This window comes from Apium graveolens, chromosome 4 (genome assembly GCF_009905375.1).
Source record: "Apium graveolens cultivar Ventura chromosome 4, ASM990537v1, whole genome shotgun sequence".
In the NCBI taxonomy this organism is placed as follows: Eukaryota; Viridiplantae; Streptophyta; class Magnoliopsida; order Apiales; family Apiaceae; genus Apium; species Apium graveolens.
This window is the reverse complement of record NC_133650.1, coordinates 201,375,040-201,402,380: the sequence shown is the minus strand read 5'-3', so window position 1 is coordinate 201,402,380 and position 27,341 is coordinate 201,375,040. Positions and strand designations below refer to the sequence as shown.

The window sequence follows — 27,341 nt, the reverse complement described above, 5'->3', positions numbered from 1 at the left end:
AGTATTATACTCACCTTGCAACCACCTATAACAACTTCGAACTGAAAATTGCCCACTTTCTTCTAAAAACCAAAACCAAGTATCCTTACATTTGTTCATAGGTATTGGGATTCTCCTAATAAGTTCCATATCTCTATCATTACAAAACTCACGAAGAACATCCATATCCCACTCTCTCCCTTCCATATCCATGAGGTTATAGATTTTACTCTCCCGTAGTTGATCTGACATGTATGAACTTAAACACCCATTCACCGCATCAGGCAACCATTGTACACCCCAGACATTTGTATCCATCCCATCGCCAATATTTCTTCTTGTTCCTCCTTTAATGACTTCTTGTGCACTCATAATGCTCCTCCACACATAACTTGGATTCGATCCCAACCGTGCATTCAGGAAATCAGTATTCGGGAAATATTTCGCTTTCATAATTGCCGAGACTAAAGGATTACTTTCACGTAAGATTCTCCAGCCTTGCTTAGCCAACATAGCCAAGTTAAACTTCTTTAAATCCCGAACCCCCAGCCCTCCAACTGCCTTTGGCCTGCACAGCTTATCCCAAGCTGTCCATTTCACCCCCTTCCCAGTTTTCCCATGCCCCCACCAGAATGCATTCATTCTACGCTCCATGATCTCGCACAAATTTGCTGGAATTAAAAACAAACTCATCCAAAAGTTTGGTATACTTTGTGCAGTAGATTTTAACAGCATAAGTTTGCCTCCTTTCGATAATTCTCTATTACTCCACCCTTGCAACTTTTGCTCAACCCTATCAACCAGAAACCCAAATACCTCAGTTTTATTCTGCCCTATACACATCGGCATGCCCAAGTACTTACCAGGCTTATCACTTTCCTGAACTTGCAATCGTTCACAAACACTTACTCTATCCTGTATAGAAGTATTAGGACTGAAAATAACACTGGACTTATTATAATTAATTGCCTGCCCTGATATCTTCTCATACCGCAACAATATATCTTTCATGATGGATGCCTCTGACTGTGATGCTCTAAAGAAAAAATAACAATCATCTGCGAACAACAGATGTGATATACTCGGAGCACCTCTTGCCACTTTACACCCATGTATCAACCCTGTTTCTTCATACCTTCTAATACTCGCACTCAATCCCTCAGCACATAGAATGTACAAGTATGGTGATATGGGATCTCCCTGTCTAATCCCTCTCTGTGGAATTACTTCAGCAAATACATTACCATTATGCAAAAAACTGTATGACACAGTCTTTATACACGTCATGACTCTGTCCACCCATGTAGGATGAAACCCAAATTTATTCAACATCTGCTCAATAAAATTCTATTCCAATCTGTCATACGCCTTGGACACATCGATTTTCAGCCCCGCCACACCTTTCTGTCCCTGTGTTTTCCTCTTGATATAGTGGTTTATCTCGAAAGCAACTAAGGCATTATCAGTCAAGAGTCTACCCTCGATGAACGCACTTTGTTTATCTGATATTATATCCCCAAGACATGGCTTCAGCCTATTCGCCATAACCTTCGATAGGATACGCATTAATACATTACAAAGAGATATCGGCCTTAAATCCATCATCTGCTTCGGGTGTTTAACTTTAGGAATAAGACAAACAAGTGTACTATTCACTCCCCTCGGCAACTCGCCTGTATCAAAAAATTTCCTGCAAAACTCAATTACATCGCCTCCCACAATACTCCAATACATCTGGAAAAATGCCGGGTTTAATCCATCGAGACCCGGCGCCTTCTCCTAGTGCATAGCAAAGACAGCTGACTTCACTTCTTCTTCCGTAACAGGCAATACCAGATCTTGATTCTGCTCCTCTGTAACCGTTTGGACTTTATCCCTTTCGGACACTTGTGTAGACACTGTCGAGGCACGAAATAAGTTGTCAAAATATCATACAATTACTTCTTGTACTTCCTCATCATTTTCTCTCCACACTCCTTGCTCATCTTTTAGTTTTTTAATCCTGTTATGCTCCTTCCTAACTGATGCATGCTTATGAAAAAATTGAGTATTTCTATCTCCCTCACGAAGCCAGAATTGTTTCGCCCTTTGCTTCCAATAAATCTCCTATTTTTCCAATAATCGTAAGTACTCCCATCGCACCTGGTTATACTTCTGAATCCCCTCACTATCTCTTCTCGACCGAAACTTTCTCAAATCTTTCCTGTAATTTGCTAATTGAGTCCTCATCTCCTTAGCCATTCCTCCACCCCACTCTTCCAACTTAGCACAACATTCAAGCATTTTATCGATGATATCATTTACCCCTTCTTTACTCCAGCATTCTTGTACAATGTTCCTGCATTCTTTCTCTCTAATCCACATATTTTCAAATTTAAATCTACGCGCTTTTGGCACATAAACTTGTCTATTCAATTGAAGATACAAAGGCAAATGATCGGATGTAGATACCTTCAATACTCGAACTTCTGCATCGGGAAACAAATCTCTCCATTCCTTATTTACCAAACCCCTATCCAGTCTTTCCTGAATCCACCTATCAGTACCCCTCGATCTTTCCCATGTATATTTTTCTCCCGTATAGCCAAGGTCCATTAACCCACAATCCATCACAGCTTCAGAAAAACCTTCCAGACGATACCTAGGTCGGCTTCTACCTCCTTTCTTCTCCTCCATTACCATTAAACCATTAAAGTCCCCTATAATGCACCAAGGTAACGTTGATCTTCCAGCTAACTCTCGAAGCAAATTCCATGAGTCCACCCTTCTATCGTTTTCTGGATACCCATAATACCCCGTGTATCTCCATCTCCCCAAACTCTCATTGACTACTTCAAAATCGATGAAATTACTACAACTATCAAGCACTCGAACTCCACCATTATTCTTCCATAAAAGAGCAACACCTCCCCCATGGCCTTGAGCATCAACTACACAGCAACCAATAAACCCTAATTGTTTACATATTTTTTCTATTTTTTTTAACTAATATCTCACTTAAAAAAATAATACTCGGCCTATATTGGCTTGTGATTTCTTTCAGAAATCGAACTATTCATAATTACTTAATCAACAATAAGATCCGCGACATTCTCCACACTGACAAAGTCTTCTTCTTTAGTTTCTTCTGAAAGAATAAACTCGTGAAGGGAAGACTTCAATTTCTCGTCTTGTTGAAAAGATTCAAATTCCAAAGCAAGATTGCATACATCATTAAACGAGATATATGGACTTGATTTAACCTTTCGATAAATAGGCAAATTCAATCCACGAATAAATCTTCCAATTTTAATTGTTTCCGTCTCCTCCAAGTCATAAATAAGGCGCAATCTATAAAATTCAGAAGTATACTCAGAAACACTCATAGTACCTTGAGAGAGAGATGTCATCTTCATTATTTATTCGAATTTATAATGCAAAGGAATATATTTTGCATGAAGTTTCTTCTTCAGAGATGTCCAAGTCATAATCTTTTCTTTTCCAGATCTAACTCTTTTTGTGTTTAGATTATCAAACCACAAGCCTGCCTTCTTTGTAAGTTTAAGCGCTGCAATCTTGAATATTCTCATCTCAGTCCAACCTGTATAAGCAGAAATCTTGTCGACTTGTGTAACCCATTCAACAAAATCATCTATGTTACCCAAACCTGTAGAGTAACCAAGCTCTATGTTAGGTCACACACACACTGTAGAGGGGGTGAATACAGTGTATAGTACACTCAAATCGAACTTTAAGAACTTAAGTAACAGAAAACAAACTTTATTGAAACAATAAACTCTGTTACAGTATGGAAGTGTTACCTCTCAGTGATGAACAAATATCACGAGAGCTGCAAGGGTTACAATGAATAATCTTTTCTAATAATGATAACACTTTTAGTGTAAACCCTATGTCTGTGTTTATATACTACACAGTTACAAGATAATCGCTAATTGATATGGAATATAATTCTGCTTCCTAAAATATATCAATCAGATATCTTTTCTTCCAAGTATTCCATTCTTCACGGAATTCCTTTTTCATGCATATCTCTTCTTATGTTTATCTCGATCTTCTTTCCTTTAATCAGCTACTGTCCTTATCTGATTGTCCTTCAACACTTAAGTTCTGATATCTATCTTCTGATGATTATCTCCTGATAATATAAGTACTGATATCCTTAAGTCCTGACTTCCAGTATAAGTACTGATCAACAGTTAAGTACTGATTTATCCTGTTCACGTAAGATTCTGAAAGCTAAACATAAAACATATTAGCCATGACATTATCAAATATATCTAACAATCTCCCCCAACTTGTAAATTAACAAAATATACAAGTTTAACAGATATTTGATGATGTCAAAAACATTAAGTACAAATGCATGAGAAATAGACTAGATAACTACAACTTACAGTCCTTAAAGTTTTACCAATTTCAACTTCTGATAACAACTTCAATCTGTATAACTATCAGAATTTAAGCAGTTGTAGATCTTCGACCTGGCTTCTTCATTTTCTGATCTCTCTGATGTCAGGAGTTGTTCTGAGATAGTTCTTCAACAAACATTTCTCAGCATATCTTAGTTCATCAATCATTCTCCTTTTAACATCTTTAAGCTCTGCAGTATCTTCACCAGTTTGAAAGATTGCAGCTCTGAGATCATTAATCTTTGCTTTTCTCAACTCCTGATCTAGTCTTATGACATAAGCTTTGTCAGACTCAAGATTGAATTCAAGTCCCTTAATACCAAGATATGTTCTGATCTGTGCAGTATTAGGCTTCATATCAACAATATCACCATTGTAATCTCTGTACTTTGGAACATATATGCTGTCAGACTTAACAGAATAAAGCCTTTTCTGTCTCTGAATCTGTTCTTTTAAGTAGTTTGCAGCAGTCTCTGTTATTCTGTCATCCACTTGAAGTAAGAAAAGTACATGCTCCAATTCTTCAAAATACTTCAAAGGAATGGCATTTTGTCTTATATGATAAACCCTACCATCTGTCATGAAATACAACATGATGTATTCTTTCAAGTAGGTATGGTAAACCATCTGTACAGATTCCAGTTGATTCAATCTCTCAAGAGTTGCTCCAATACCTGGTTCACTCAAGGAAGTTGGATCATTGGTAGTGTTGTGTACTCTTCTTTCATCAGCACTTCCCAGTCCAGTTTTATCTCTAGCTTCCTTTCCAGTAACTACTCTTGCTTCAAAACCGCTTGCAGTAGTCTTCAAAGATTGAGTCTGTTTTGCTTTAGTGAATCCTGGTAGGAGTGTCTTTGATCTATTTTCTGATATCAAGTTAACTTGAGCTCTGTCAGAGGTTACTTGCTTCTTCTGAATATCAGAACTTACAATTTCTTGACTCTGAACAACTTGAGCCATGTCAGAGGTTGTTTTAAGAACTTTTCTTGAAGTCAGAGCAAGATCATCTTTTTCATCAGCAATTTTTTCTTCCTTAGGAGGTACATAAGCCTTGATAGGTTCACCAACCTTTTCTTTACCCTTGGATCTTGGATCTGTCTGTGGTTGTGATCTAGCCAATGTTGCTTCAGTATGTGTCCTTTCTTTGATCACAATGCCTTTAAGTTTTGGAAGTGACTTTTTACCAGAAGCTTCAGATTTAGATGTGACTTTCTCTGATTTAAGTCTGGCTTCTTCTTCCTTTAAACTTTCCAAGTCCATTCCTGGATTTTCTTGAAGAAATAACTGTCTTGACATTTCCTCATCAAGATCTAGAAGTTCATCAGAACTTATCATTTTACCAGCAGCAGAACTTATTCTTTTCCCAGTATCAGAACTTGTTCTGTGACTAGCTTGTCTTGATGTAAACCTTCTACCTTGACTATGACCGCTACCCATTCCAGAGTTTCCTTGGTCATCTTTTCCATCATCCTTTCCTTGCAGTGTCTTGTTGGTTTGGCATTTGGACTTAATTACCTTCTCCCCCTTTTTGGCATCAGCAGGTAGTAAAAGAGAGATAAGTAGTTCCACTGAGGTCTGGATTTCAGTAAGTTGCGATTGCTGAGAAGCTTGATTTGTCAGAATTTGATCAATTTGAGCTTGTTGTTGCTCTTGAGTTTTCTCAATATAAGCAATCTTGTCAATGGTAGGTTGAAAGAACTTTTTCTTATCAATTTTCCAAACTTGTTCCTGTTTGATAAAGTTCTCCTGAATCTTGTGTAGCTCTGCATGAGTATTTGAATGAAGACCTTGTAGATGTTTAGTACTCAATGTAGTGACTCTAAGCTGGGTTTTAAAATCATCAGAATTTAACATTTCATCAGCTTTAGTCAAGTGCTCAGCAAGATGTAAAGCATTTGGAACACATGAAACTGAGTTCCAGTCCTTAGTCCACTCCTGACCTGCAGGAGTTTCACTCCAAGGCACTGGTGCATCCCTGATAACAAACTCTTTTACCAGTTCAGACTTAGGAAGAGTCGGTGGTGGAGTATGTCCTGAAGGACCTGCTTCATCAGCATCGACAGTTGGAGCAGCTTCACCAGTATCTCCAACATTTGCAGCATCAGAACTTAAAGAATCAGTATCTTCTGATAAGACAACAGTGTGAGTAGTAATGGAGGCTTCAGCATCCTCTAATTGCTGATCTGATACTAAGTTCTGATCAACAGCCATATCCTGATGCAGAGAAGGTGTTGTTGATAACTCTGATGTTTGAACAGCATCAGTAACAGGTGTTGTGGAAGGATTATTTGCTGTTGGAGCTTCTAAGAAAAGTATTTCAGGCACAACCAGGTTCTGAATTTCAATTTCAGCACTTGTACCTGGATCAACAAGAGACACAGATGGTGAATTAGCCTTGTCAGATACAGCATTCTGAGATGGAGTTGATGGAGAAGAAGTGACTGGAGCAAATTCCTTGTCTTGTGAGATCAGAGATTCCTGATCCCCTTCCTTAGCTGCTTCCTCCTCATCATCTGAAGCTGGCCTTTGTGCCCTCTGTTTCTTGTACTTCCTTGTTGATTTGGATTCCTTGGAAGTTTCAGGAACTACCATTCGTCTAAGCCTCTTGAGAAGCCTAGAACCCCCAATTGCAGAATCCTTTTGAGAAGTTGCTTTCTCAGCTTCATTTTCATTTTCTGATGCTCCCCCTGAAACTATGTTCTCTGAGTTGGATTCTTCAGCACTATCAGAACTTGGCTTATCAGAACTTGACGAATCAGAACTTGAAGAGCCAGATGCATGTTCTGATGTTTCTTGAGATGTGGTAGGATCTTGAGTATCCCCCCCCCCGCATAGGTGCATCTTCCTTTAACGTAGTCACCACAGTTTCAATAACATCAGAGTTTAATCCATCAGAGTTTGCAGTATCAGGACTTAGACTGTCAGGATTTTCAGTATCAGAATATGAGTCTTCATTTTCAAATCTCAGCTGATCATGGTCAATGAAATCTTTAAGACCAGTGATCTTCTTGTCATCAAAAGAGACATTGATAGATTCCATGACCACTTTTGTTCTCAAATTATAGACTCTGAAGGCTTTTGTGGAAAGTGGATATCCAACAAAGATTCCTTCATCAGCTTTTAGATCAAACTTTGATAGCTGTTCAGGATGAGTCTTGAGAACAAAACACTTGCATCCAAATACATGAAAATATTTCAGATTTGGCTTCTTTTTCTTCACCATCTCATATGGTGTTTTTCCATGCTTGTTAATGAGTGTTGCATTTTGAGTAAAACAAGCAGTCTGCACAGCTTCAGCCCAGAAATAGGTTGGAAGCTTTGCTTCTTCAAGCATTGTACGTGCAGCTTCAATGAGAGTTCTATTCTTCCTTTCAACAACTCTATTTTGCTGTGGAGTTCCAGGAGCAGAAAATTCCTGCTTTATTCCATGGCTTTTGCAGAACTCTTCCATTATCAAATTCTTGAACTCAGTGCCATTATCACTCCTTAAAATTTTCACAGAATCTTTGACCATTTTATCCAGCTGTTTGACATGATCAATCAAGATAGATGCAGTTTCACTTTTTGTGTGCAAGAAATACACCCATGTGTATCTGGTGAACTCATCCACTATGACCAACGCATACTTCTTCTTTGCAATAGACATGACATTTACTGGACCAAATAGATCAACATGTATAAGATGATAAGGCTCAAGAATTGATGAATCAGTCTTGCTCTTGAATGAAGATTTTCTTTGTTTGGCTTTCTGACATGAATCACAAAGACCATCAGGAGTAAATACTGTGTTTGGCAATCCTCTCACAAGATCTTTCTTGACCAGTTCATTTATATTGCTGAAATTTAAATGAGAGAGTTTCTTATGCCAATTCCAGCTTTCTTCAATTGATGCTCTACTTAACAGACAGATTGCAGAACCATCAGTACTTGTTGAAAGCTTAGCTTCATAAATGTTACCACGTCTGTATCCTTTCAGAACAACTTTGCCTTTAGATTTACTCACAATTTCACAGTGTTCTTCAAAGAAATCAACATGATAACCTCTGTCACAGATTTGACTTATACTCAGTAGGTTGTGTTTAAGTCCTGAGACCAGAGCTACTTGTTTAATTATGACATTTCCAAGATTGATATTGCCATATCCCAATGTTTTTCCAATGTTGCCATCTCCATAAGAAACACTTGGGCCAACTTTCTCCACAAAGTCTGATAGCAGGGCCTTATTTCCAGTCATATGTCCTGAACATCCACTGTCCAGAACTAGAATATTTTTCATGTTGCCCTGCAATCACAAAGACCACTAATTATTAGTTTTAAGGACCCAGACTTGCTTGGATCCTTTGGCCTTATTAAGTTTGTTAACATTTGCAGCGGATTTAGCATCAGAGTTTATGTTAACATTTTTCTTATCAGAACTTACACTATCAGACTTTGAATCAGAATTTACACTAGAAGGAACAATGGAAACTTTCTTCAAAGAAGGTTTTATTTGATAATAATCATAGTACAAACTATGATATTCCTTACAAGTATAAATGGAATGCCATAAACTACCACAATGAAAACAAGGATTTTGTGGTTTGTATCTAACAGACTGACTCTTAACTCCCGATTTTGAAGGTAAGGAGTTAATATTCTTATTCTTCCTGCAAAAAGAAGCCAGATGGTTAGAACTTCCACAGTTATGACATGTTTTCCTAGGAGCATCAGGAACAGGTTTATAATCATTGCTTTTATTCACACCTTCCTTTCCATTCCTATTTTTCCTAGGTGATTTTACCTTGTTTGCATTCTTGACATCTTTCAGCTTATGTTTAAGCTGCTTCTTTGTCATTAAGCCTATGTTCACTTCAGCTGTCTTTTCCTGTTTTAGTTTGTCAGAAGTTAATTCCTCTTTAACTTCTGATTTCTCATTTTCAGACTTTACAGTTACAAACTTAACAGGTTTAAACTTTGGCTTTTGCTTAACAACAGGCTTAATTTCTTCAGTTCCTTTATCATTCTTATCTTCTCCATAACCTAAGCCCTCTTTCCAGTTTCCACTACTTAGCAAGTTTTGAGTTGTTTTGCCAGAGTTAGTCCAAGTCCTGATAATCTCTCTTTCCTTTTCTAACTCAGTTTTTAGAGATTCATTTAATTTTAGCACTTCATTCCTAACATAAAAAGCATCATCTCTATCCTTCTGAGTTTGATGGAACATGACTAACTCTTTTTCTAAGAAATCATTCCTTTTCTTAAATGCAAGATTTTCAGAAGTTAATCTTTCACATGTTAAAGTTTGATCTCTATAGCTAACAAACATGGTTTTAAGATATATTCTCAACTCATTAATTGTTATTCCTAGAGGACTAACAATGAGATTTACAGAAGGGGGGTTGAATGTAAATCTCAAAACTTTTTCAGGTTTTGAGAAGTTTATTAAAGCAGTGTGTTCTAGATGAACAAGTGTATGAATTGCTTTGAGCTAATGCAGACAGATATATATTCAAACACAAAATGTAAAGAACACAACAAACTTTAAAAACTTTTCTGGTGGATTTGTTGTTCCACCAGAGATGGTATATTAGAAAATCTGTGTTCAACAATGTTGATCACAGCTGCATCCTAGTACAAACTAGATGAATTTTCTCTCAAGATATTTCTTAACAGCTCTGGAAAATCTCTCTCTAATTACTAGCTTCTTCTTGGTTTTTATATATTACCAAGTGTACAAGTGAAAAACAATATAAAATTACAATAGTAAAATAAGTTCTTCACTTGCTTCTTTTCCTGTTCACTCAAGTACTTTGTTGACTATTGCAACTTTGTACTAAAGAAGAACGGCTGCTTTTTCTGTTGATCCTGAAATTCGGCTACCACATCTCAGGTTTTCTCTGTCAACCCACGTGCCTCTGTTTGTAGGTACAACTACCACTTATCAACGGCTAATTAGCAGAACATCCGTTGAAGCTTTCATCCGTTGATGACTTCATCCGTTGAAGGATGTTATCCGTTGAAGCTTTCATCCGTTGATGTTCTCATCCGTTGAAGGATGTTATCCGTTGAAGCTTTAGAGACATCCGTTGAAGCTTAGCTTCTCATCCGTTGAAGGTCTTTAAGTCATCCGTTGATACCACTTCATTTATACAAAATTACAAGGCATGAAATATTTACAATTGGCCTTCCTATCTGCATATCATCTAGTAGTCAACATGACTCATAGTTTCTCTCAACTTCTAAGAATTACATTTTAAATACAGAGACTGAAATATGCTACAATACTAGACTTATTTCTAAGTAAAGCTACACCATCAACGGATAGCCAAAGTGGTCTTATCCGTTGAGGCTACAGACACTAAATTTCTACTTAAGTGTTTTGTTAAACATATCATCAAACTAATGCACATATATTCCTAACAATCTCCCCCTATTTATGTCTATAAGAACTGTAGGCATAAATTCAGGGTTAACTTGATGATAACAAAACACTTAACAAATATTTGAATTGAAACTAAGTAGAAATATAAAAAGTGCTGCAAAAGTGTATGTACTAGGAGGTAATTGAAGATTTACAGTATTTCCAAGGGTGCTCCTCTAGCCTGAGCAAATCATCATTTTCTTCTTTGTTCCCTGGTTTTCTTTCCTAGCCCTTTGTCATTTTCCTCAATTTGGAGTTGGAGTTGTCTGAAGAATTCAGCTTCATCTTCATCACTGATATCCAACTTAGATTGCATTTCCTTGAGAGTTTCATTGCTGGCAATCTTGAGTTGGTCTTCAAGTCTGAAAAATCTTCTGACTCCTTTGTCATCTCTAAATTCCATCAACCAATGAGGTGATTTGTGAATTTTAGTTCCCCTTTCTTGTATGAGTAAGGTTCTGGGCAAAGCATTTGGTTCCCTCCAAGTCTTCCTTATGTTGGCAATCTTGTTGAGAATTTCAGTCTTGGCTGTTCTGGTAAAGCCAGAATCCTTTTTGATGGCTGAAAAGACTCTGATCAAGGTAGAGTAGCCTTCATTTAGAATCCTGTAGAGAGGCCATGTTCTTTCCCCAGCTCCCTTATATCTGAAAACCAATCTCTCTGGTAGCTGTCTGTAGGCAGCTATTCCCCTTACTTCCTCCAGCTCATCCAGATAGAGATTAATGTCTGAAGCTTCTTTTATGTCACAGATGTGAACATAATCATCTTTAGAAATGGGTGGCTTAGGGTTAGGTTTTTGTTTTTGAGTGAATTTCTTAGAGGTTAGGGGAGGTGTAGATTTAGATTTTCTTTTCTGTTTCTTTGGTAGTGGTATATTGGTTACAAAGGTAGGCAATGTGATGTTGTCCCAATCAATAGGTTCCTCTTTTGGAATGATTGGTTCACCATGGATATTTATAGAGGGATCAGCAACAAAAGGTTTAGGTATGGAAGGTAGTGGTTTAGATATAGATTTGGTATCTTCAGGGTTATCTTCACTCCTTCTGTGTGCCTTGGCCTTTCTTCTGTTTCCCTTCTGCCATTCCTCTCTTTCCTCCATATTTTCACCAAATATGCTCCCAAGAACCTCATCTAAGTTAGCAATCTTTTCTTCACCCCTGACTTCAATTCCTTTCATTTCTTCAACTTGGCTTGACTTTAGCTGTTTTTCAAGCTTTGCTTGTGCTCTTTTGTCAGCCTTGAGTTTTACAGCTTCTTTCTTCAACCTTCTGGTTTCTTCCCTTTTAGCCTTTAGAAATTTGGGATGTCCTTGCATCACACAGATACTCTTTCCCTCTCTATAGATAAAGGCCATGTTCATTCTCTCACCCTTGTCCTTGGTCTCCTTCTTCTTTATGATGCTTGCACTTAGAACTTTGTCTCCATCAGGTTTTGGAAGAGGAAAGTCTACTTCCTTTATCTGAGCAAAGTCTAGGGGATTCTTTGTGGAGTCCATACTGGATCTAGTGTTAGGCTTTAGAACCATAGGTTTTAAATTCTTGAAAGAAGTCTCTCCAACCTTATTTCTCCCTACTGGCTTGAGCTCCATGTTGATTGGTTCAATCTTTGTGCTAAATTTCACAGATGTTGATTTATTTTGTGTAGAACCAAACACCAATTGTAACCTTTCATCAATTTTCCTCCATTGTTCTTTCATTTGTATTTCAGCTGCTGCTAGCTGAATCAAATCAATTCCATCAGGTTTTCCCTTGATTTGAATGATTGGAGAGGTAGTGATGGCAGGAACTAGCACTTTAGATATCTGAATCTTTGTAGAGGGCTCTCCTTCCCCTTCCCTTTTATTCTCCCCCTTTTTGTTATCATCAAGGAGAGGGGTCAAGCCTTGTGCTTTTGCCAGCTGCATTAGGAGATTGGTTTGAGATTGTTGGTTGAGAAGAAGGGTGGCCACAGAGTCTTCAATTCCTTGAACTCTGTCTTCCAACTTGGCCAGCCTTTGTTCAGTAACTGATTCCTTTTTCAATCTCGAAACCAAGTCCTGCAAAGTACCATAGGGCATGACTGAATCCAATTTTTCTGAAGTGAAGGATTTCAAGTCAGCAATATCTTTCCTGAGATCATCTAGACTCATATTTTGCTTTACTTTCTGCAACTTCATGAGATGCAGTGAGTCCAGGTGAGCTTGGAGGATAGCCTTGATATTTGCATTTGAAGTGTTCTGAATGGCCTGTTGAATAGTGATGATTTGTTTGACCAAGTGGACATTGAATTCACCTGTTCTATGCTCCTTAGTCAGGGCCCATTCAGGTAGATTAGGAATGGAACTAGGGTCTTCATCTCCCCCTATGTTCATGCTTCCATCAGAAGAAATAGAGTCATCATCATCAGAATTTACTCCAAATTCCTCAGATGGCTCACCAGCTGTAGAAGGCATCCTGTTAATAGCAGCTTTATCCCTTTGAAGAGATTCTGTTGTGTGCACTAGATGTAGTGTCCTTTCTGCCTCCTCATTGCCCTGAGCAGTCAACATTTGATAGGCTGTCACAGGATGAGTAAAAGTGTCAGCATCCAAGGAAATGTTATCAATTACAGCTTTATAATGTTGCTGAAATTGTCTTTCCTTTTCAGCATCATCCACAATCATTGACTCATGAGCAATGGCTGGTTTCACCCTTGTATCAACTGTACCTGCTATTCTCTCTTTTTCTCTATGTTCTTGCATCAGGGGCTCCCCCTGGCTCACACATCTCACTCCCTCACCTTCACCTTCTAAGGTGGTACTCCACTCACTGACTTTTGCCATGCTGGAAGAAATAGCATGCATTTTTGTGCTCTCAATCTCTCCTTTTGCCTGGGAGCAACCCAGCCTCTCACTCAAATTTTCACTCCCTGCCCTCAATCCTAAAAGTGATTGCACAGTATTCATGTCTTCTACACTTGGAATCATTTCAGTTATTTGTGTAGAGACTATCAACGGATGTGGAATATCCATTGAAATTGAAACTGTTGTTATCAACGGATAACTGCTGTTAAGCTTATCCGTTGAAGAGCAACCACTTGTCAACGGATGAGTGATATCCGTTGAAGAAGGAAAAGAAGATGAAATTGAAAGTGATATAACTGTTGAATCTGTATAGATTGATTTGATATGTGTTGATACAGATCCTTCAATTATATCTGAAAGAATTTGCGGGTGATCCAACAAATCATCTAAAAGATGATGATCACCTGTATTTGAGTGGGGCTCCTCCCTGAGTTGTAAAGAGGGAGAATCAGGAATTGATGGGAATAACATATCCACATCCAGAGATGGTGAAGAAGTATTTGGTGATTGATGTGTAGTTATTGTGAGAGAATGGGGCTGTAACTCCACATTTATTTGAGTCACATCAAACTGAGTTTGAGAAGGCACAGAGACAGATGGATGTATCTGTGCAGTGTGTGCACTCTGTGTAGAAGATTGGGTTCTAGCCTTCTTTCTTCTAATAAAAGCTTTTGTAGGTGAGTGTTTGGCTTTAGTGTCCCTCCCTCTTTTGTTCTGTGTTCCTGGTTGGGAACTCTTTTCAATAGTAACATCCTTTTGGGAGGATGCTACTAGGGATGTGCTAGAAACCTTTTCAACCACCACAGCTTTTTGAGAAACTGGGGCTTGGCTAGCTTGGGAAGCACTCAACTCTCCTTCCTTATCCTGGGGGTTTCTTTGATGTTCACCCCTCCCCTCACCACTCACACCCTGATCACTTCCCTCAGGGTTAATGGTTGTTGTTACAACTGTTGTCTTTTGAGAAACAACAGAGGTGGTTTTCTTTGTCTTGGATTTTGAAAGTTTAGATTTGGTGACCTTGGTAGAAATCTGTTGGGGCATTGACACAGATTTCATGGCCACACTAGAAGATAAAGAAATAGAGGGGTTGGAAGAAGTAGGAGTTGTAGAAGCAATTACCTCACCTACCTGGGGTGCATTCATGATTGGTAAATATACCAATTGCACACTGCTGTTGAGATCCATTCTCAATAAGTCTGCAAGAACTCTTTTCTCTTGTGCCCAGCACTTGAGTTTATTATTCTCATTGATAATGACTAAACCTTCAGCAACATGGTTAGCCAATAACATAAAGAATCTAGCATAATAGATGTTATTAGGTCTATTAGCTTTGTTACCTAATCTAGTACCTAATTCTAGCATCACATAGTTGCTAAAGTTAAAGTACCTATCAGAAACAAGCATATAGAACATATTAACAAGAGATGAAGTTATGGCATCAAAATTACTAATTTTCCCAGAGAAAACCTTTATGAAGGCATCCCCAAGAAAACTCCATTCTTTCCTAAGGCCTTTTCGTCTAATACCCCCTAAATTAGCAGAGTTAAGAGAGTAACCTATGGAATCTAACATGCTGGATACATCACTATCAGTGTGTGGTGTCATGGCATTGTTCTCAGGTAATTTAAAACATGCTTGTAAGTCATCACAGTTAATACAGTGATTTTTACCTTTGAGAGTGAAGGAGATAGTCATATCCATGGAGTTGAACTCAGCAGTTGTCCAAATCTCCTCAACTACTTCACAGAAAATCGTTGGGGCTTCCAGCATTGCATAGCTAAGTTTACAGTTTTTGATGAAGTCCATCATTTTGTGATAATCTGAGTGGGCTTCATTCTTTTCTACCAGAGCTATGAAATTGTTCTTCTCGTAGATGAACCCAGATTGAGACATAATCTTCACGACTGGTGCCATTGTTGTGAGTAGAAATTGCAGAGAATAACTTGAAGGTTTTGCAGAGAGAAAATGGTAAATGCTTGAAATTCTAAGAAAGCGTAAAGTAATAATGAACAATCAGAAGGGCTTATATGCTTTCAAAGAAAAAGAAATAAATAAAGGATTAATCAATAAATAGGTGTTAGTGAATTTCAGCCGTTTAAGAATAAACTGTAAGTATTCTAATAACTACCTTTAAAACCAATACATACAGATGTATGTATGGTATCAACGGTTAAGAAAATAGAATCAACGGCTGTGAAACACCTCAAACGTCTGATGTGACATTTCAACGGATAATATAAATTGTCATCCGTTGAAAGGTACTTCAGCTTTATCCGTTGACGGATAAAAGTTCCAGAGATATACTTGTCTTTCAACGGATAATGAATATCCGTTGATAGAGCAATTTTGACTTTCAACGGATAGAAAACATCCGTTGATAGAATAAACTTTGTTAAAAGTCAAATTTGTTCTAGCAACTAATATATTTCAGGCTTCACATCAAATTGCAAAGAAGACATGAATTTTAAGAGTAATTAAGCATACCTAGCTCACTTACCAATCTTGTGAATGTTGATTCATCAAGTGGCTTGGTAAATATGTCAGCAATTTGTTGTTCACTTGGAACAAAATGTAGTTCCACTGTACCATTCATGACATGCTCCCTGATGAAGTGGTACTTAATATCAATGTGCTTGGTCCTTGAGTGCTGCACAGGATTCTCTGTTATGGCTATGGCACTTGTGTTGTCACAAAAGATAGGTATTCTATCAACATGAAGTCCATAATCAAGGAGTTGATTCCTCATCCATAACATTTGAGAACAGCAACTTCCAGCAGCAATGTATTCAGCCTCAGCTGTAGAAGTAGAGACTGAATTTTGCTTTTTGCTAAACCATGATACAAGCTTGTTTCCCAGGAATTGGCAGGAGCCTGTTGTACTTTTCCTGTCTATTTTGCAACCTGCATAGTCTGCATCTGAATAACCAATTAGATCAAAGCCAGATTCTCTAGGATACCAAATTCCTAAATTTGGTGTACCCTTGAGATATCTGAAAATTCTCTTGATAGCAATTAAGTGAGACTCCCTAGGATCAGCTTGAAATCTAGCACACAGACATGTAGCAAACATTATATCTGGTCTGCTAGCAGTTAAATATAAAAGTGAACCAACCATGCCTCTATAACTTGTAATGTCCACAGACCTTTCAGTCTTATTTAATTCAAGTTTGGTGGCAGTGGCCATGGGAGTTTTTGCAGATGAACATTCCATTAAGTCAAACTTCTTTAAAAGATCATGAATATATTTAGTTTGACTAATGAAAATTCCATTACTAACTTGTTTAATTTGTAAACCAAGAAAATAGGTTAGTTCTCCCATTAGGCTCATTTCATAATTACTTTGCATTAGCTTAGCAAACTTTTTACAAAGTTTATTATCTTTAGAACCAAATATTATGTCATCTACATAAATTTGAACAAGTATACTAGAGCCATTAACATTTCTAAAGAAGAGAGTTTTATCAACAGTACCTCTAGTGAAGTGATTCTCCAAAAGAAATTTTGATAATGTTTCATACCAGGCTCTAGGTGCTTGCTTCAGTCCATAGAGTGCTTTCAACAGATAATACACATAGTCTGGAAAATTTGGATCTTCAAATCCTGGAGGTTGACTTACATAGACTTCTTCCTCTAATTTCCCATTTAGAAATGCACTCTTGACATCCATTTGATAGACTTTGAAATTGGCATGGGTTGCATAGGCTAGAAAGATTCTGATAGCTTCAAGTCTTGCAACAGGAGCATATGTCTCATCAAAATCTATTCCCTCTTGCTGAGAATAGCCTTTAGCAACCAATCTGGCTTTATTCCTTATGATAATGCCATTTTCATCCATCTTATTTCTGAATACCCATTTTGTATCAATAGGACTCTTGTTCTTTGGTTTGGGTACTAGCTTCCAAACTTGGTTTCTCTCAAATTGGTTTAGCTCTTCCTGCATAGCTAATATCCAATCTGGATCCAATAAGGCTTCTTCCACTTTCTTAGGTTCCTCCTGAGATAGAAAACTACTATACAGACATTCATCTTGAGTAGCTCTTCTTGTTTGCACTTTAGATGATGCATCACCAATGATCAGTTCAAAGGGATGATTCTTGGTCCATTTCCTTTGAGGTGGAAGATGAGCTCTAGATGAGGTGATCTCAGTATTGTCATGATGTGAGATAGAGTTTTGATTAGTTGAAACTCCCCCTGAGTTGTTGGTCCTTTGCAGGGAACTTGGAGTTCCATCAATTAATGATGTAAATTGATTATCAGTTGATGAGCTATGATCAACGGATGCTTCATTAAGTACTTCAACGGATGATGCACAATGTCTTTCAACGGATGCTGAATTTTGTGCATTATCCAGGGGCAAATTTTGTATTCCTTTTGAAGTGTCGTCTCCATCAATCTCTTCTTCACTATCATCACAATATATTTCAATATTGTCAAATTTGAGTCTCTCATAATGTTCCTCATCTGTTAGTCCATCAATCTTTTTATCATCAAACACAACATGCACAGATTCCATAACAATGTTGGTTCTTAGATTGTAGACCCTATAAGATTTTCCAGCTGAATAACCAACAAATATTCCTTCATCAGCCTTTGCATCAAACTTCCCTTTATGGTCAGATTGATTCCTCAGTATAAAACATTTACATCCAAAGACATGAAGAAAGTTTAGAGTTGGTTTTCTTTTCTTGAACAACTGATAAGGAGTCATGCCTTTAGCTTGATTGATCAAAGAAATATTTTGAGTGAAACAGGCACAATTAACAGCTTCAGCCCAAAAATATGTTGGTAACTTTGATTCTTCAAGCATTGTTCTGGCAGCCTCAATTAAAGATCTGTTCTTTCTTTCAACTACCCCATTTTGCTGAGGTGTTCTTGGAGCTGAGAACTCATGCATGATTCCATTTTCTTCACAGAACAGCCTTAATGTCAAATTCTTGAACTCAGTTCCATTGTCACTCCTGATGTTTCTTACCTTCAAGTCAGGATGATTATTGACTTGCCTGATGTGATTGATAATGATTTCACTTGCTTCATCCTTTGATCCAAGAAAATAGACCCATGAGAACTTTGAGAAATCATCTACAATCACTAAGCAATATCTTTTTCTTGCAATTGACAATACATTGACTGGTCCAAACAAATCCATATGTAGCAGCTGTAATGGTTCATCAATTGTTGTTTCAAGCTTCTTCTGAAATGATGCTTTCCTTTGTTTGCCTTTCTGACAAGCATCACACAGACCATCCCTTGAGAATTCAACAAGAGGAATTCCTCTTACTAAGTCCTTTTTGACTAGATCATTCATTGTCTTGAAATTCAAATGGGATAGCTTCTTGTGCCATAGCCAACTCTCAACTGAACTTGCTTTGCTGAAGAGACAAGTAATAGATTCTGCATCTGTAGAGTTGAAGTCAGCTAAGTACACATTTCCTTTTCTAACTCCAGTTAGAACCACTTTGTTGTCTTTCTTACTAGTGACAACACAGGCTTCAGAATTGAAGGAAACTGTATTCCCTCTATCACATAGTTGACTGATACTCAGTAAGTTGTGCTTGAGACCATCAACTAATGCAACTTCTTCAATGATGACATTCCTTGTTGAAATCAAGCCATATCCCATAGTAAACCCTTTGCTGTCATCTCCAAAGGTTATGCTGGGGCCAGCTCTCTCTTTAAACTCTGTGAGCAGGGAGAAATCTCCAGTCATGTGTCTTGAACAGCCACTGTCCAAGTACCATAGATTTCTTCTATTTTCCTGCACACCACAAAATCAATCAATTTGATTTTGGTACCCAAGTTTCCTTGGGTCCATTCTTGTTAGCCTTTCTCCTAGACTTCATTCCTCCTGCATCTTTAGACTTAGGTGACTTTGAGTCAACCTTGGTCTTAGATGTGGTTGGTTGAGGTGTAGGGTTAGTCACAACATTATCCAGCACATTTATAGAATTATTAGGCATGGATTGTGCATACATGTTATTCCACATTGGCATATTGTATGGCAATTGAGGCATACTGAATGCAGCAAGATAAGGATTGTTAAAATATGGCATGTTTGCAAAATGTGCATAAGGATTTTGTTGAGACATAACAGGCATAGCATGTAGAGGTGATACAGACATGTTAGGCATGGAAGAGGGTACAGTTATGGGAGATTTCTTAATAGATTTACAATTAGCAGATAGATGATTAACACTACTACAATGCACACAGCTTTTTCTAGGAGCATACTTATCAGGTGTGTAATTGTTATGTTTGTTAACTCCTACCTTCCCATTTCTGTTGGATTTCCTTTTGGATTCCTTTTTATCCTCAACCATCTTGAGCCTATTGTTTAACTGTTCTAAGGTCATGTGCCCTACATTCACCTTTCTGACATCTTTGGATGTGCTTGCTTCTTCTTTGACAAAGTTCTTTGAAGTTGAACCAAACTTTTTGTTGAGTTTCTTTAGATTTTCTCTTTTAGAAACATCTGCCTGTTTTAATTGAGGAACCTTCAACGGATGTTCCTTTTCTTCCTTCAACGGATAACTTTCATCATCCGTTGATTCCACATCCGTTGACAGTCCATCAATTAATTCCAGTTTCTTTTTATTTTTATCCCAGGCAGTTTCACAGAATGATTCAATTCCTTGGACTTTGGCAATTTGAGCACTTACATCCCTAGATGTTTTCCAGGCTTTAATCACCTCTTGCTCTTTCTCTAATTGATTGGAAAGTATTTCTACTTTCTTAACAGATTCAGCTAGTTCATTCTCAACAGATATACAATGCAATTTGGTTTTCTCTAGGTCAATCAACTTATTTTCTAACACAGTATTTCTATTGCTTAAAAACAGATTGTTCTCTTTGATCCTACTATTTTCTTTAGCAAGAGATTTAAGAGACACACACAAATGATACAATTCAGTAGACATGTCATTGAAAGCATCATTGCACTCTTCTTTAGTAAGCTGTGTTAAATCAGTAGTGATTACCTGATTGCTTGATGAACTAACTTCGTTTTCTTCAGAATCAGCCATGAGAGCAAGGTTGACATAATCCACATCTTCATCCTCTTCATCTCCATCAGCTGCCCAGTCCTTTTCTTGAGTAATGAAAGCCCTTTCCTTCTGTTTGAGCAGATCAAAATATTTCTTTTTGTAATCTACTTGTTCAAATTTCTTCTTTTCAGAGGTTGGCTTTCTGCACTCACTTGCAAAGTGTCCACTTATACCACAATTAAAACACTTGAACTTGGATTTGTCCACCATGTTCTTATAGGGTTTAGTGGCTCTAGTGTTTTTCCTGAACTTCATCTTTGCAAATCTCCTGGACAGAAATGCAAGATGCTCATCAATACCATCAGAGTCATCTTGACTGGAGTTGTCTTCATTTTCAGCAACTTGCTCTTTACCCTTGTCTGATTCTGGATTTCTTACACCATCTTTGGAGCTTGATGTAGATCTCACAGTTTCTTTTCTGCATGCTTTCTCATTTTCAGCTACCAATGCAACTGAACCTCCTTTCTTTCTCCCCCTCTCCAATACCTCATCCTGTTCCAACTCTAGTTCATAAGTCTTCAAGATTCCATATAATCTTTCAAGAGTAAAGTCCTTATAATCCTGAGAGTTTCTTAAGGAAACAGTCATGGGTTTCCATTCCTTTGGTAAGGATCTCAAAAATTTAAGATTTGAATCCTTCACCTGGTACACTCTACCATACAGCTTCAGTCCATTCAACAGCTTTTGGAATCTATTGAATGTGTCATTTAAAGATTCATTCTCTTCAAAATGAAAGTACTCATACTGTTGAATGAGAAGCTGCATTTTGTTCTCTTTTACTTGTTCTGTACCTTCACACAGCAGCTGAACTGTGTCCCAAACCTCTTTGGCAGTTGAACAATTTATCACATTATCAAACATATCCTTGTCAAGACCATTAAACAAAATGTTCATAGCCTTCTTATCCTTGTGGACTTCTTCTGTGTCTTCCATTGTCCATTCTGCTCTAGGTTTTGGAATGGATTGACCAACAGCAATTGTGGCCGTAGCAACTGTGGCTACTTTGTGGGGAATGTGAGGACCATTCTCAATGCAGTTTACATAACCTTCATCTTGGGAGAGTAGATGAAGGTGCATTTTCACCTTCCAGTGGTGATAACTGTCTTTGTCAAGAACTGGGATCTTTACTCCAATATCCTTCTTACTCATCTTTGTTAGATTCCAAGATCTTTAAACTCTTTGTGTGTCAAGAGCTTGCTCTGATACCAATTGTTATTCCTAGAGGACTAACAATGAGATTTACAGAAGGGGGGTTGAATGTAAATCTCAAAACTTTTTCAGGTTTTGAGAAGTTTATTAAAGCAGTGTGTTCTAGATGAACAAGTGTATGAATTGCTTTGAGCTAATGCAGACAGATATATATTCAAACACAAAATGTAAAGAACACAACAAACTTTAAAAACTTTTCTGGTGGATTTGTTGTTCCACCAGAGATGGTATATTAGAAAATCTGTGTTCAACAATGTTGATCACAGCTGCATCCTAGTACAAACTAGATGAATTTTCTCTCAAGATATTTCTTAACAGCTCTGGAAAATCTCTCTCTAATTACTAGCTTCTTCTTGGTTTTTATATATTACCAAGTGTACAAGTGAAAAACAATATAAAATTACAATAGTAAAATAAGTTCTTCACTTGCTTCTTTTCCTGTTCACTCAAGTACTTTGTTGACTATTGCAACTTTGTACTAAAGAAGAACGGCTGCTTTTTCTGTTGATCCTGAAATTCGGCTACCACATCTCAGGTTTTCTCTGTCAACCCACGTGCCTCTGTTTGTAGGTACAACTACCACTTATCAACGGCTAATTAGCAGAACATCCGTTGAAGCTTTCATCCGTTGATGACTTCATCCGTTGAAGGATGTTATCCGTTGAAGCTTTCATCCGTTGATGTTCTCATCCGTTGAAGGATGTTATCCGTTGAAGCTTTAGAGACATCCGTTGAAGCTTAGCTTCTCATCCGTTGAAGGTCTTTAAGTCATCCGTTGATACCACTTCATTTATACAAAATTACAAGGCATGAAATATTTACAATTGGCCTTCCTATCTGCATATCATCTAGTAGTCAACATGACTCATAGTTTCTCTCAACTTCTAAGAATTACATTTTAAATACAGAGACTGAAATATGCTACAATACTAGACTTATTTCTAAGTAAAGCTACACCATCAACGGATAGCCAAAGTGGTCTTATCCGTTGAGGCTACAGACACTAAATTTCTACTTAAGTGTTTTGTTAAACATATCATCAAACTAATGCATATATATTCCTAACATTAATATCATCAGTATGAAAAGCATAAGTAGTCTGAGGTACCTTTGTTTCAGCAGCTTCGGAACTGCTCTCAGCACTTTCTTTATCAGCATTTGCCATCAATGCATAGTTCTCCTCACTTTCAGAATCTGAGGTGTCTGTCCAGCTTTTCTGCTTTGTGACAAGAGCCTTGCCTTTGTCACCCTTTACCTTCTTGCAGTCAGGAGATATGTGGCATTTCTCACCACAGTTATAGCATTTAACATTGGTGTAATCTCCTCTGTCAGACTTTCCTCCTCTGCCTTCAGATCTTCTGAAATTCTTCTTATCAGAACTTATGCTTTTCCTGGAAAACTTCTTTCCCTTCCTGAACTTCCTGTATGCAATCTTTGTGATTCCTTTCACCATAAGAGCACACAGCTTCATCATCTCCTCATCAGCATCAGTCTCAGGCAAGCTTTCAGAATCTGAGTCATCATCACTCTCAGAACTTGATGACTCAGTATCAGACTTTATGAAAAGAGCTTTACCCTTGTCTTTCTTTGAGGAAGCTGCTTTGGGGAATTCTTCTTCAGCCTTAAGAGCAACTGTCCTTGACTTTCCTCCTTTCCTCTTGCTTCTTTGTTCCATCTCCAGCTCATGAGTCTTGAGCATTCCATAGATTTCGTCAAGAGTTGTTTCATCAAGATTGTAGTTGTCTCTTATTGTCGTTGCCTTCAAATCCCAGCATTCAGGAAGAGCTAACAAGAACTTAAGGTTTGAATCTTCAAGATCATACTCTTTATCAACCAATGACAAATCATTCAAAAGTTTGACAAATCTATCATATAAATCATTCAATGACTCATTAGTCTTTGAGTCAAAGTGTTCATACTCTTGAGTGAGTATTGTCTTCCTGTTCTTCTTAATTGTGTCAGTTCCCTGACACCTTGTTTCCAGAGCATCCCATATCTCCTTAGCAGTCTTGCAGTTGATTACCCTGTTTGACATTACATTATCAATGGCACTATGCAGTAAGTGTCGTACCTTAGCATCCTTAGCAATTGATGCTATGTCCTCAGCAGTATAATCACTCTTCTCCTTTGGTACGATCTTTGCTGCTTCACCTGCAACTGCAACAGCGAGTTTGGTTGGTTTGTGAGGACCTTCCTTGATTCTATCAAGGTATTCTGGATCTGTTGCTTCCAGGAACATGGTCATCCTTACCTTCCATATGGGATATTCAGATGGTCTCAGTATGGGGACTCTGATGGTCTCATACCGACTCTGAATTTGTGTCTTTGGTGGTTCCTCAGTTGTGGTAGGCTTAGTTGGAGTTTCTGTGTCCGACATGATTGTGTTTGGATCTTTAACTGTATGTTTGTTAACAGATAGGCTCTGATACCAATTGTTAGGTCACACACACACTGTAGAGGGGGTGAATACAGTGTATAGTACACTCAAATCGAACTTTAAGAACTTAAGTAACAGAAAACAAACTTTATTGAAACAATAAACTCTGTTACAGTATGGAACTGTTACCTCTCAGTGATGAACAAATATCACGAGAGCTGCAAGGGTTACAATGAATAATCTTTTCTAATAATGATAACACTTTTAGTGTAAACCCTATGTCTGTGTTTATATACTACACAATTACAAGATAATCGCTAATTGATATGGAATATAATTCTGCTTCCTAAAATATATCAATCAGATATCTTTTCTTCCAAGTATTCCATTCTTCACGGAATTCCTTCTTCATGCATATCTCTTCTTATGTTTATCTCGATCTTCTTTCCTTTAATCAGCTACTGTCCTTATCTGATTGTCCTTCAGCACTTAAGTTCTGATATCTATCTTCTGATGATTATCTCCCGATAATATAAGTACTGATATCCTTAAGTCCTGACTTCCAGTATAAGTACTGATCAACAGTTAAGTACTGATTTATCCTGTTCACGTAAGATTCTGAAAGCTAAACATAAAACATATTAGCCATGACATTATCAAATATATCTAACACTCTATACCAGGATCATAGACTTCATCACTATCTTTCACCTTAACTAAAATTTTATCCAATTCATCAAACCTCGATTCCGTTGAATTAGCAAGCTTTTGAGTACGTTTATCAATCTCATCCAATTTTCCAAGTAATTTTCTGAGCAATTCATCTGTAGCCATAAAAAAAATCTGTTTTTTTTAATGAATAGTACCCGTGAACAGTGCCGATGAACAGTGCCCGTAAACAGTGCCGGTGAACAATGCCTATGAACAGTAACCCGTGAACAGTGCCGAGGTACAGTACCCGTGAACAGTACTCGTGAATAGTAATTTTTTTTTTTTGAAACCTAGATCTCCCAGCAATTAAGAAATTGGAGAAAAAACTTTGGCTCTTGCTTAGATCAATCCAGAAACTAAGTATTTCGAATCTAACCTTCAAAACAATCCAGTAATTGAAATTTAGATGAAAGAAAAACTACTCATAGTCTATCTCAAAACACAAGTTTTATATCATCCATTGTCTCCCCTAAAATTTTATATGAGAAGGGTATTTATAGGCTTAGACCATAACCCAAACCCAATAGGATTCCAAGAGAAATTCAATATCAGCTTGAATTAGCCAATATCTGAATCCTTCCAGGAAACAAATTTAAAAACCAAATCCGAATAGAAAAAAGATAAAAACCAAATCCAAATAGGAAAATAAAATCCTAAGTGCTTAAAACAAGAAAAACCCTTTCAAGTGAAAGGTAAAAACTTGTAAGCAAAATTCGAATTAATAATTATATAATAATCAGCTACTTGTCCAACTTCATGCACCGCTCCTTTATTTCTTGTTGTCCAAGTAAGCTTCATAACCCATCTTTGCATCCTCTCCAATTGAGCATCACCACAAGTACACATAACCAAATCCAAATTAACATATTCATTCCTTGATCCTCATCATTCTCCTCTCCTTTGAAGAAAACTCGTCCTCGAGTTCTAAAGTATTTAAGAATAAGCACACAACGAGGTGATTTCCCGTAGAACTTGAAAGCCTTAAATTTCAATTCCATCAGCAATATATTTGGAAGTAAACTCGAAAGAATAAGATAGTTTGATGAGATAGGTGCATTCAACAAGTTCTCTACCCCCAAAAAATCAATGTGTTCCACTTGGATGATGTTGTTTTCCTTGTCCACAACCTCTTTAGTTTCAAACTTCTCCTTTAGTATCTCTTGTCCATCAACAATGTCATCACGCATAAATTTAGGAGATGCATCTATCTGATCTTTTTCAACAACCAAGACTTTCTCAACAAGTGACTGTCTTTCTTCATGCTTCTCTATCATAGCTTCTTTTGTAACTGGTTCATCCTTTTCATCCAAACTTGATGTAGTCGCCACATGTAACACATGGTAATCAACAATAAGATCCGCGACATTCTCCACACTGACAATTTCTTAATATAGGCCAATATAGTTCGATTGACTTATGTCTTCGGAGTAAAATAAAAGTTAAGTTGTTGCAAATTAGACTTTAATAAACGATCAAATGGGTAGTAGATCTGGATTATGTTGAAATTGAAACAGACTGTTTGTGAGTTGTGAATTGTGATTTGTTAGAATTAAATTAGATGATGGTTATTTTAGTTGACTATATGTATTCTTTTCTATATATTTATTATATTATATAATATATAAAAAAATATAATTTAATAATATGCATACTTCGGTTAATTCGGTTAAACCGAACTGATTTTTGGACAAACCAAACCGAACCAATATTATTTCTATTCAAATCGAAAAACCGAATTAATCGGAATTTTTGGAAAAACTCAAACCAAACTGAACCGAAATTGTATGGTTCGGTTCGATTTTTCAGTTTCGGTTAACCTTATAAACATGAATACTTCGATTGCATTTTTTCACGAACGTCGCAAAAGAATAAAGTCCCTGAGGTCATTTCGTAAAATTATATTAGATAATTAAAATTTATAAAGTCCACTTTTTTATTTGAGTCCTCGGAGTTTATCTATATTTTGTAAATAAAATCTATATTAAATATATACTATATACTATAATAACCGGAATGAGTTATAATTTGGTTCAACAGTTATCCCCTAATTTTAATTATTAAATAAATAAATAAATAGTGTTATATATCCGCTAAACTACTAAATTGTTAAACCACTAGAGATAGTGCGCTTATCCTATTAAAAGTCGACCACAATTTATCCTATTATTAAAAAAATAAATAAATAGTATTATATAACCGCCAAACTACTAAATTTTTAAACTACTAGACATGGTCTATTTATCCTACTAAACTACGATCACATGTTATCCTACTATTTTTTTATAAATTTATAATTATTATATATTTATATAAATATTTTAAAATTATAATATGACGGTATAAATAAAATATTTAAATATTAACGATGCACGGGATTTAAGCTAGTATCTTGTAACAC

General features: G+C 37.0%; 1 protein-coding gene across 1 annotated transcript; it reads right to left on the bottom strand.

Annotated features, from left to right (window-relative positions):
* Positions 1-1,326: 1,326 nt before the first annotated feature.
* LOC141719274 (uncharacterized) lies at positions 1,327-26,830 on the bottom strand. Its single transcript, XM_074521651.1, has 5 exons — positions 26,778-26,830; positions 26,017-26,317; positions 25,099-25,150; positions 2,122-2,909; positions 1,327-1,758 (listed from the first exon to the last, which is right to left on the bottom strand). The coding sequence occupies exons 1-5, from the start codon at positions 26,828-26,830 to the stop codon at positions 1,327-1,329; spliced, it is 1,626 nt and encodes a 541-aa protein (XP_074377752.1).
* Between the last annotated feature and the right edge of the window lie 511 nt (positions 26,831-27,341).

Coding starts and splice junctions, on each gene's coding strand:
- LOC141719274 (XM_074521651.1), bottom strand. CDS start 26,830: ATGACCTCAGGGACTTTATTCTTTTGCGACGTTCGTGAAAAAATGCAA. Junction 2,910..25,098: donor TTCATCGGCACTGTTCACGG/GTACTATTCATT, acceptor GTTGCTGTGTAG/TTGATGCTCAAGGCCATGGG. Junction 1,759..2,121: donor GGATTCAGAAGTATAACCAG/GTGCGATGGGAG, acceptor GCTATGCACTAG/GAGAAGGCGCCGGGTCTCGA.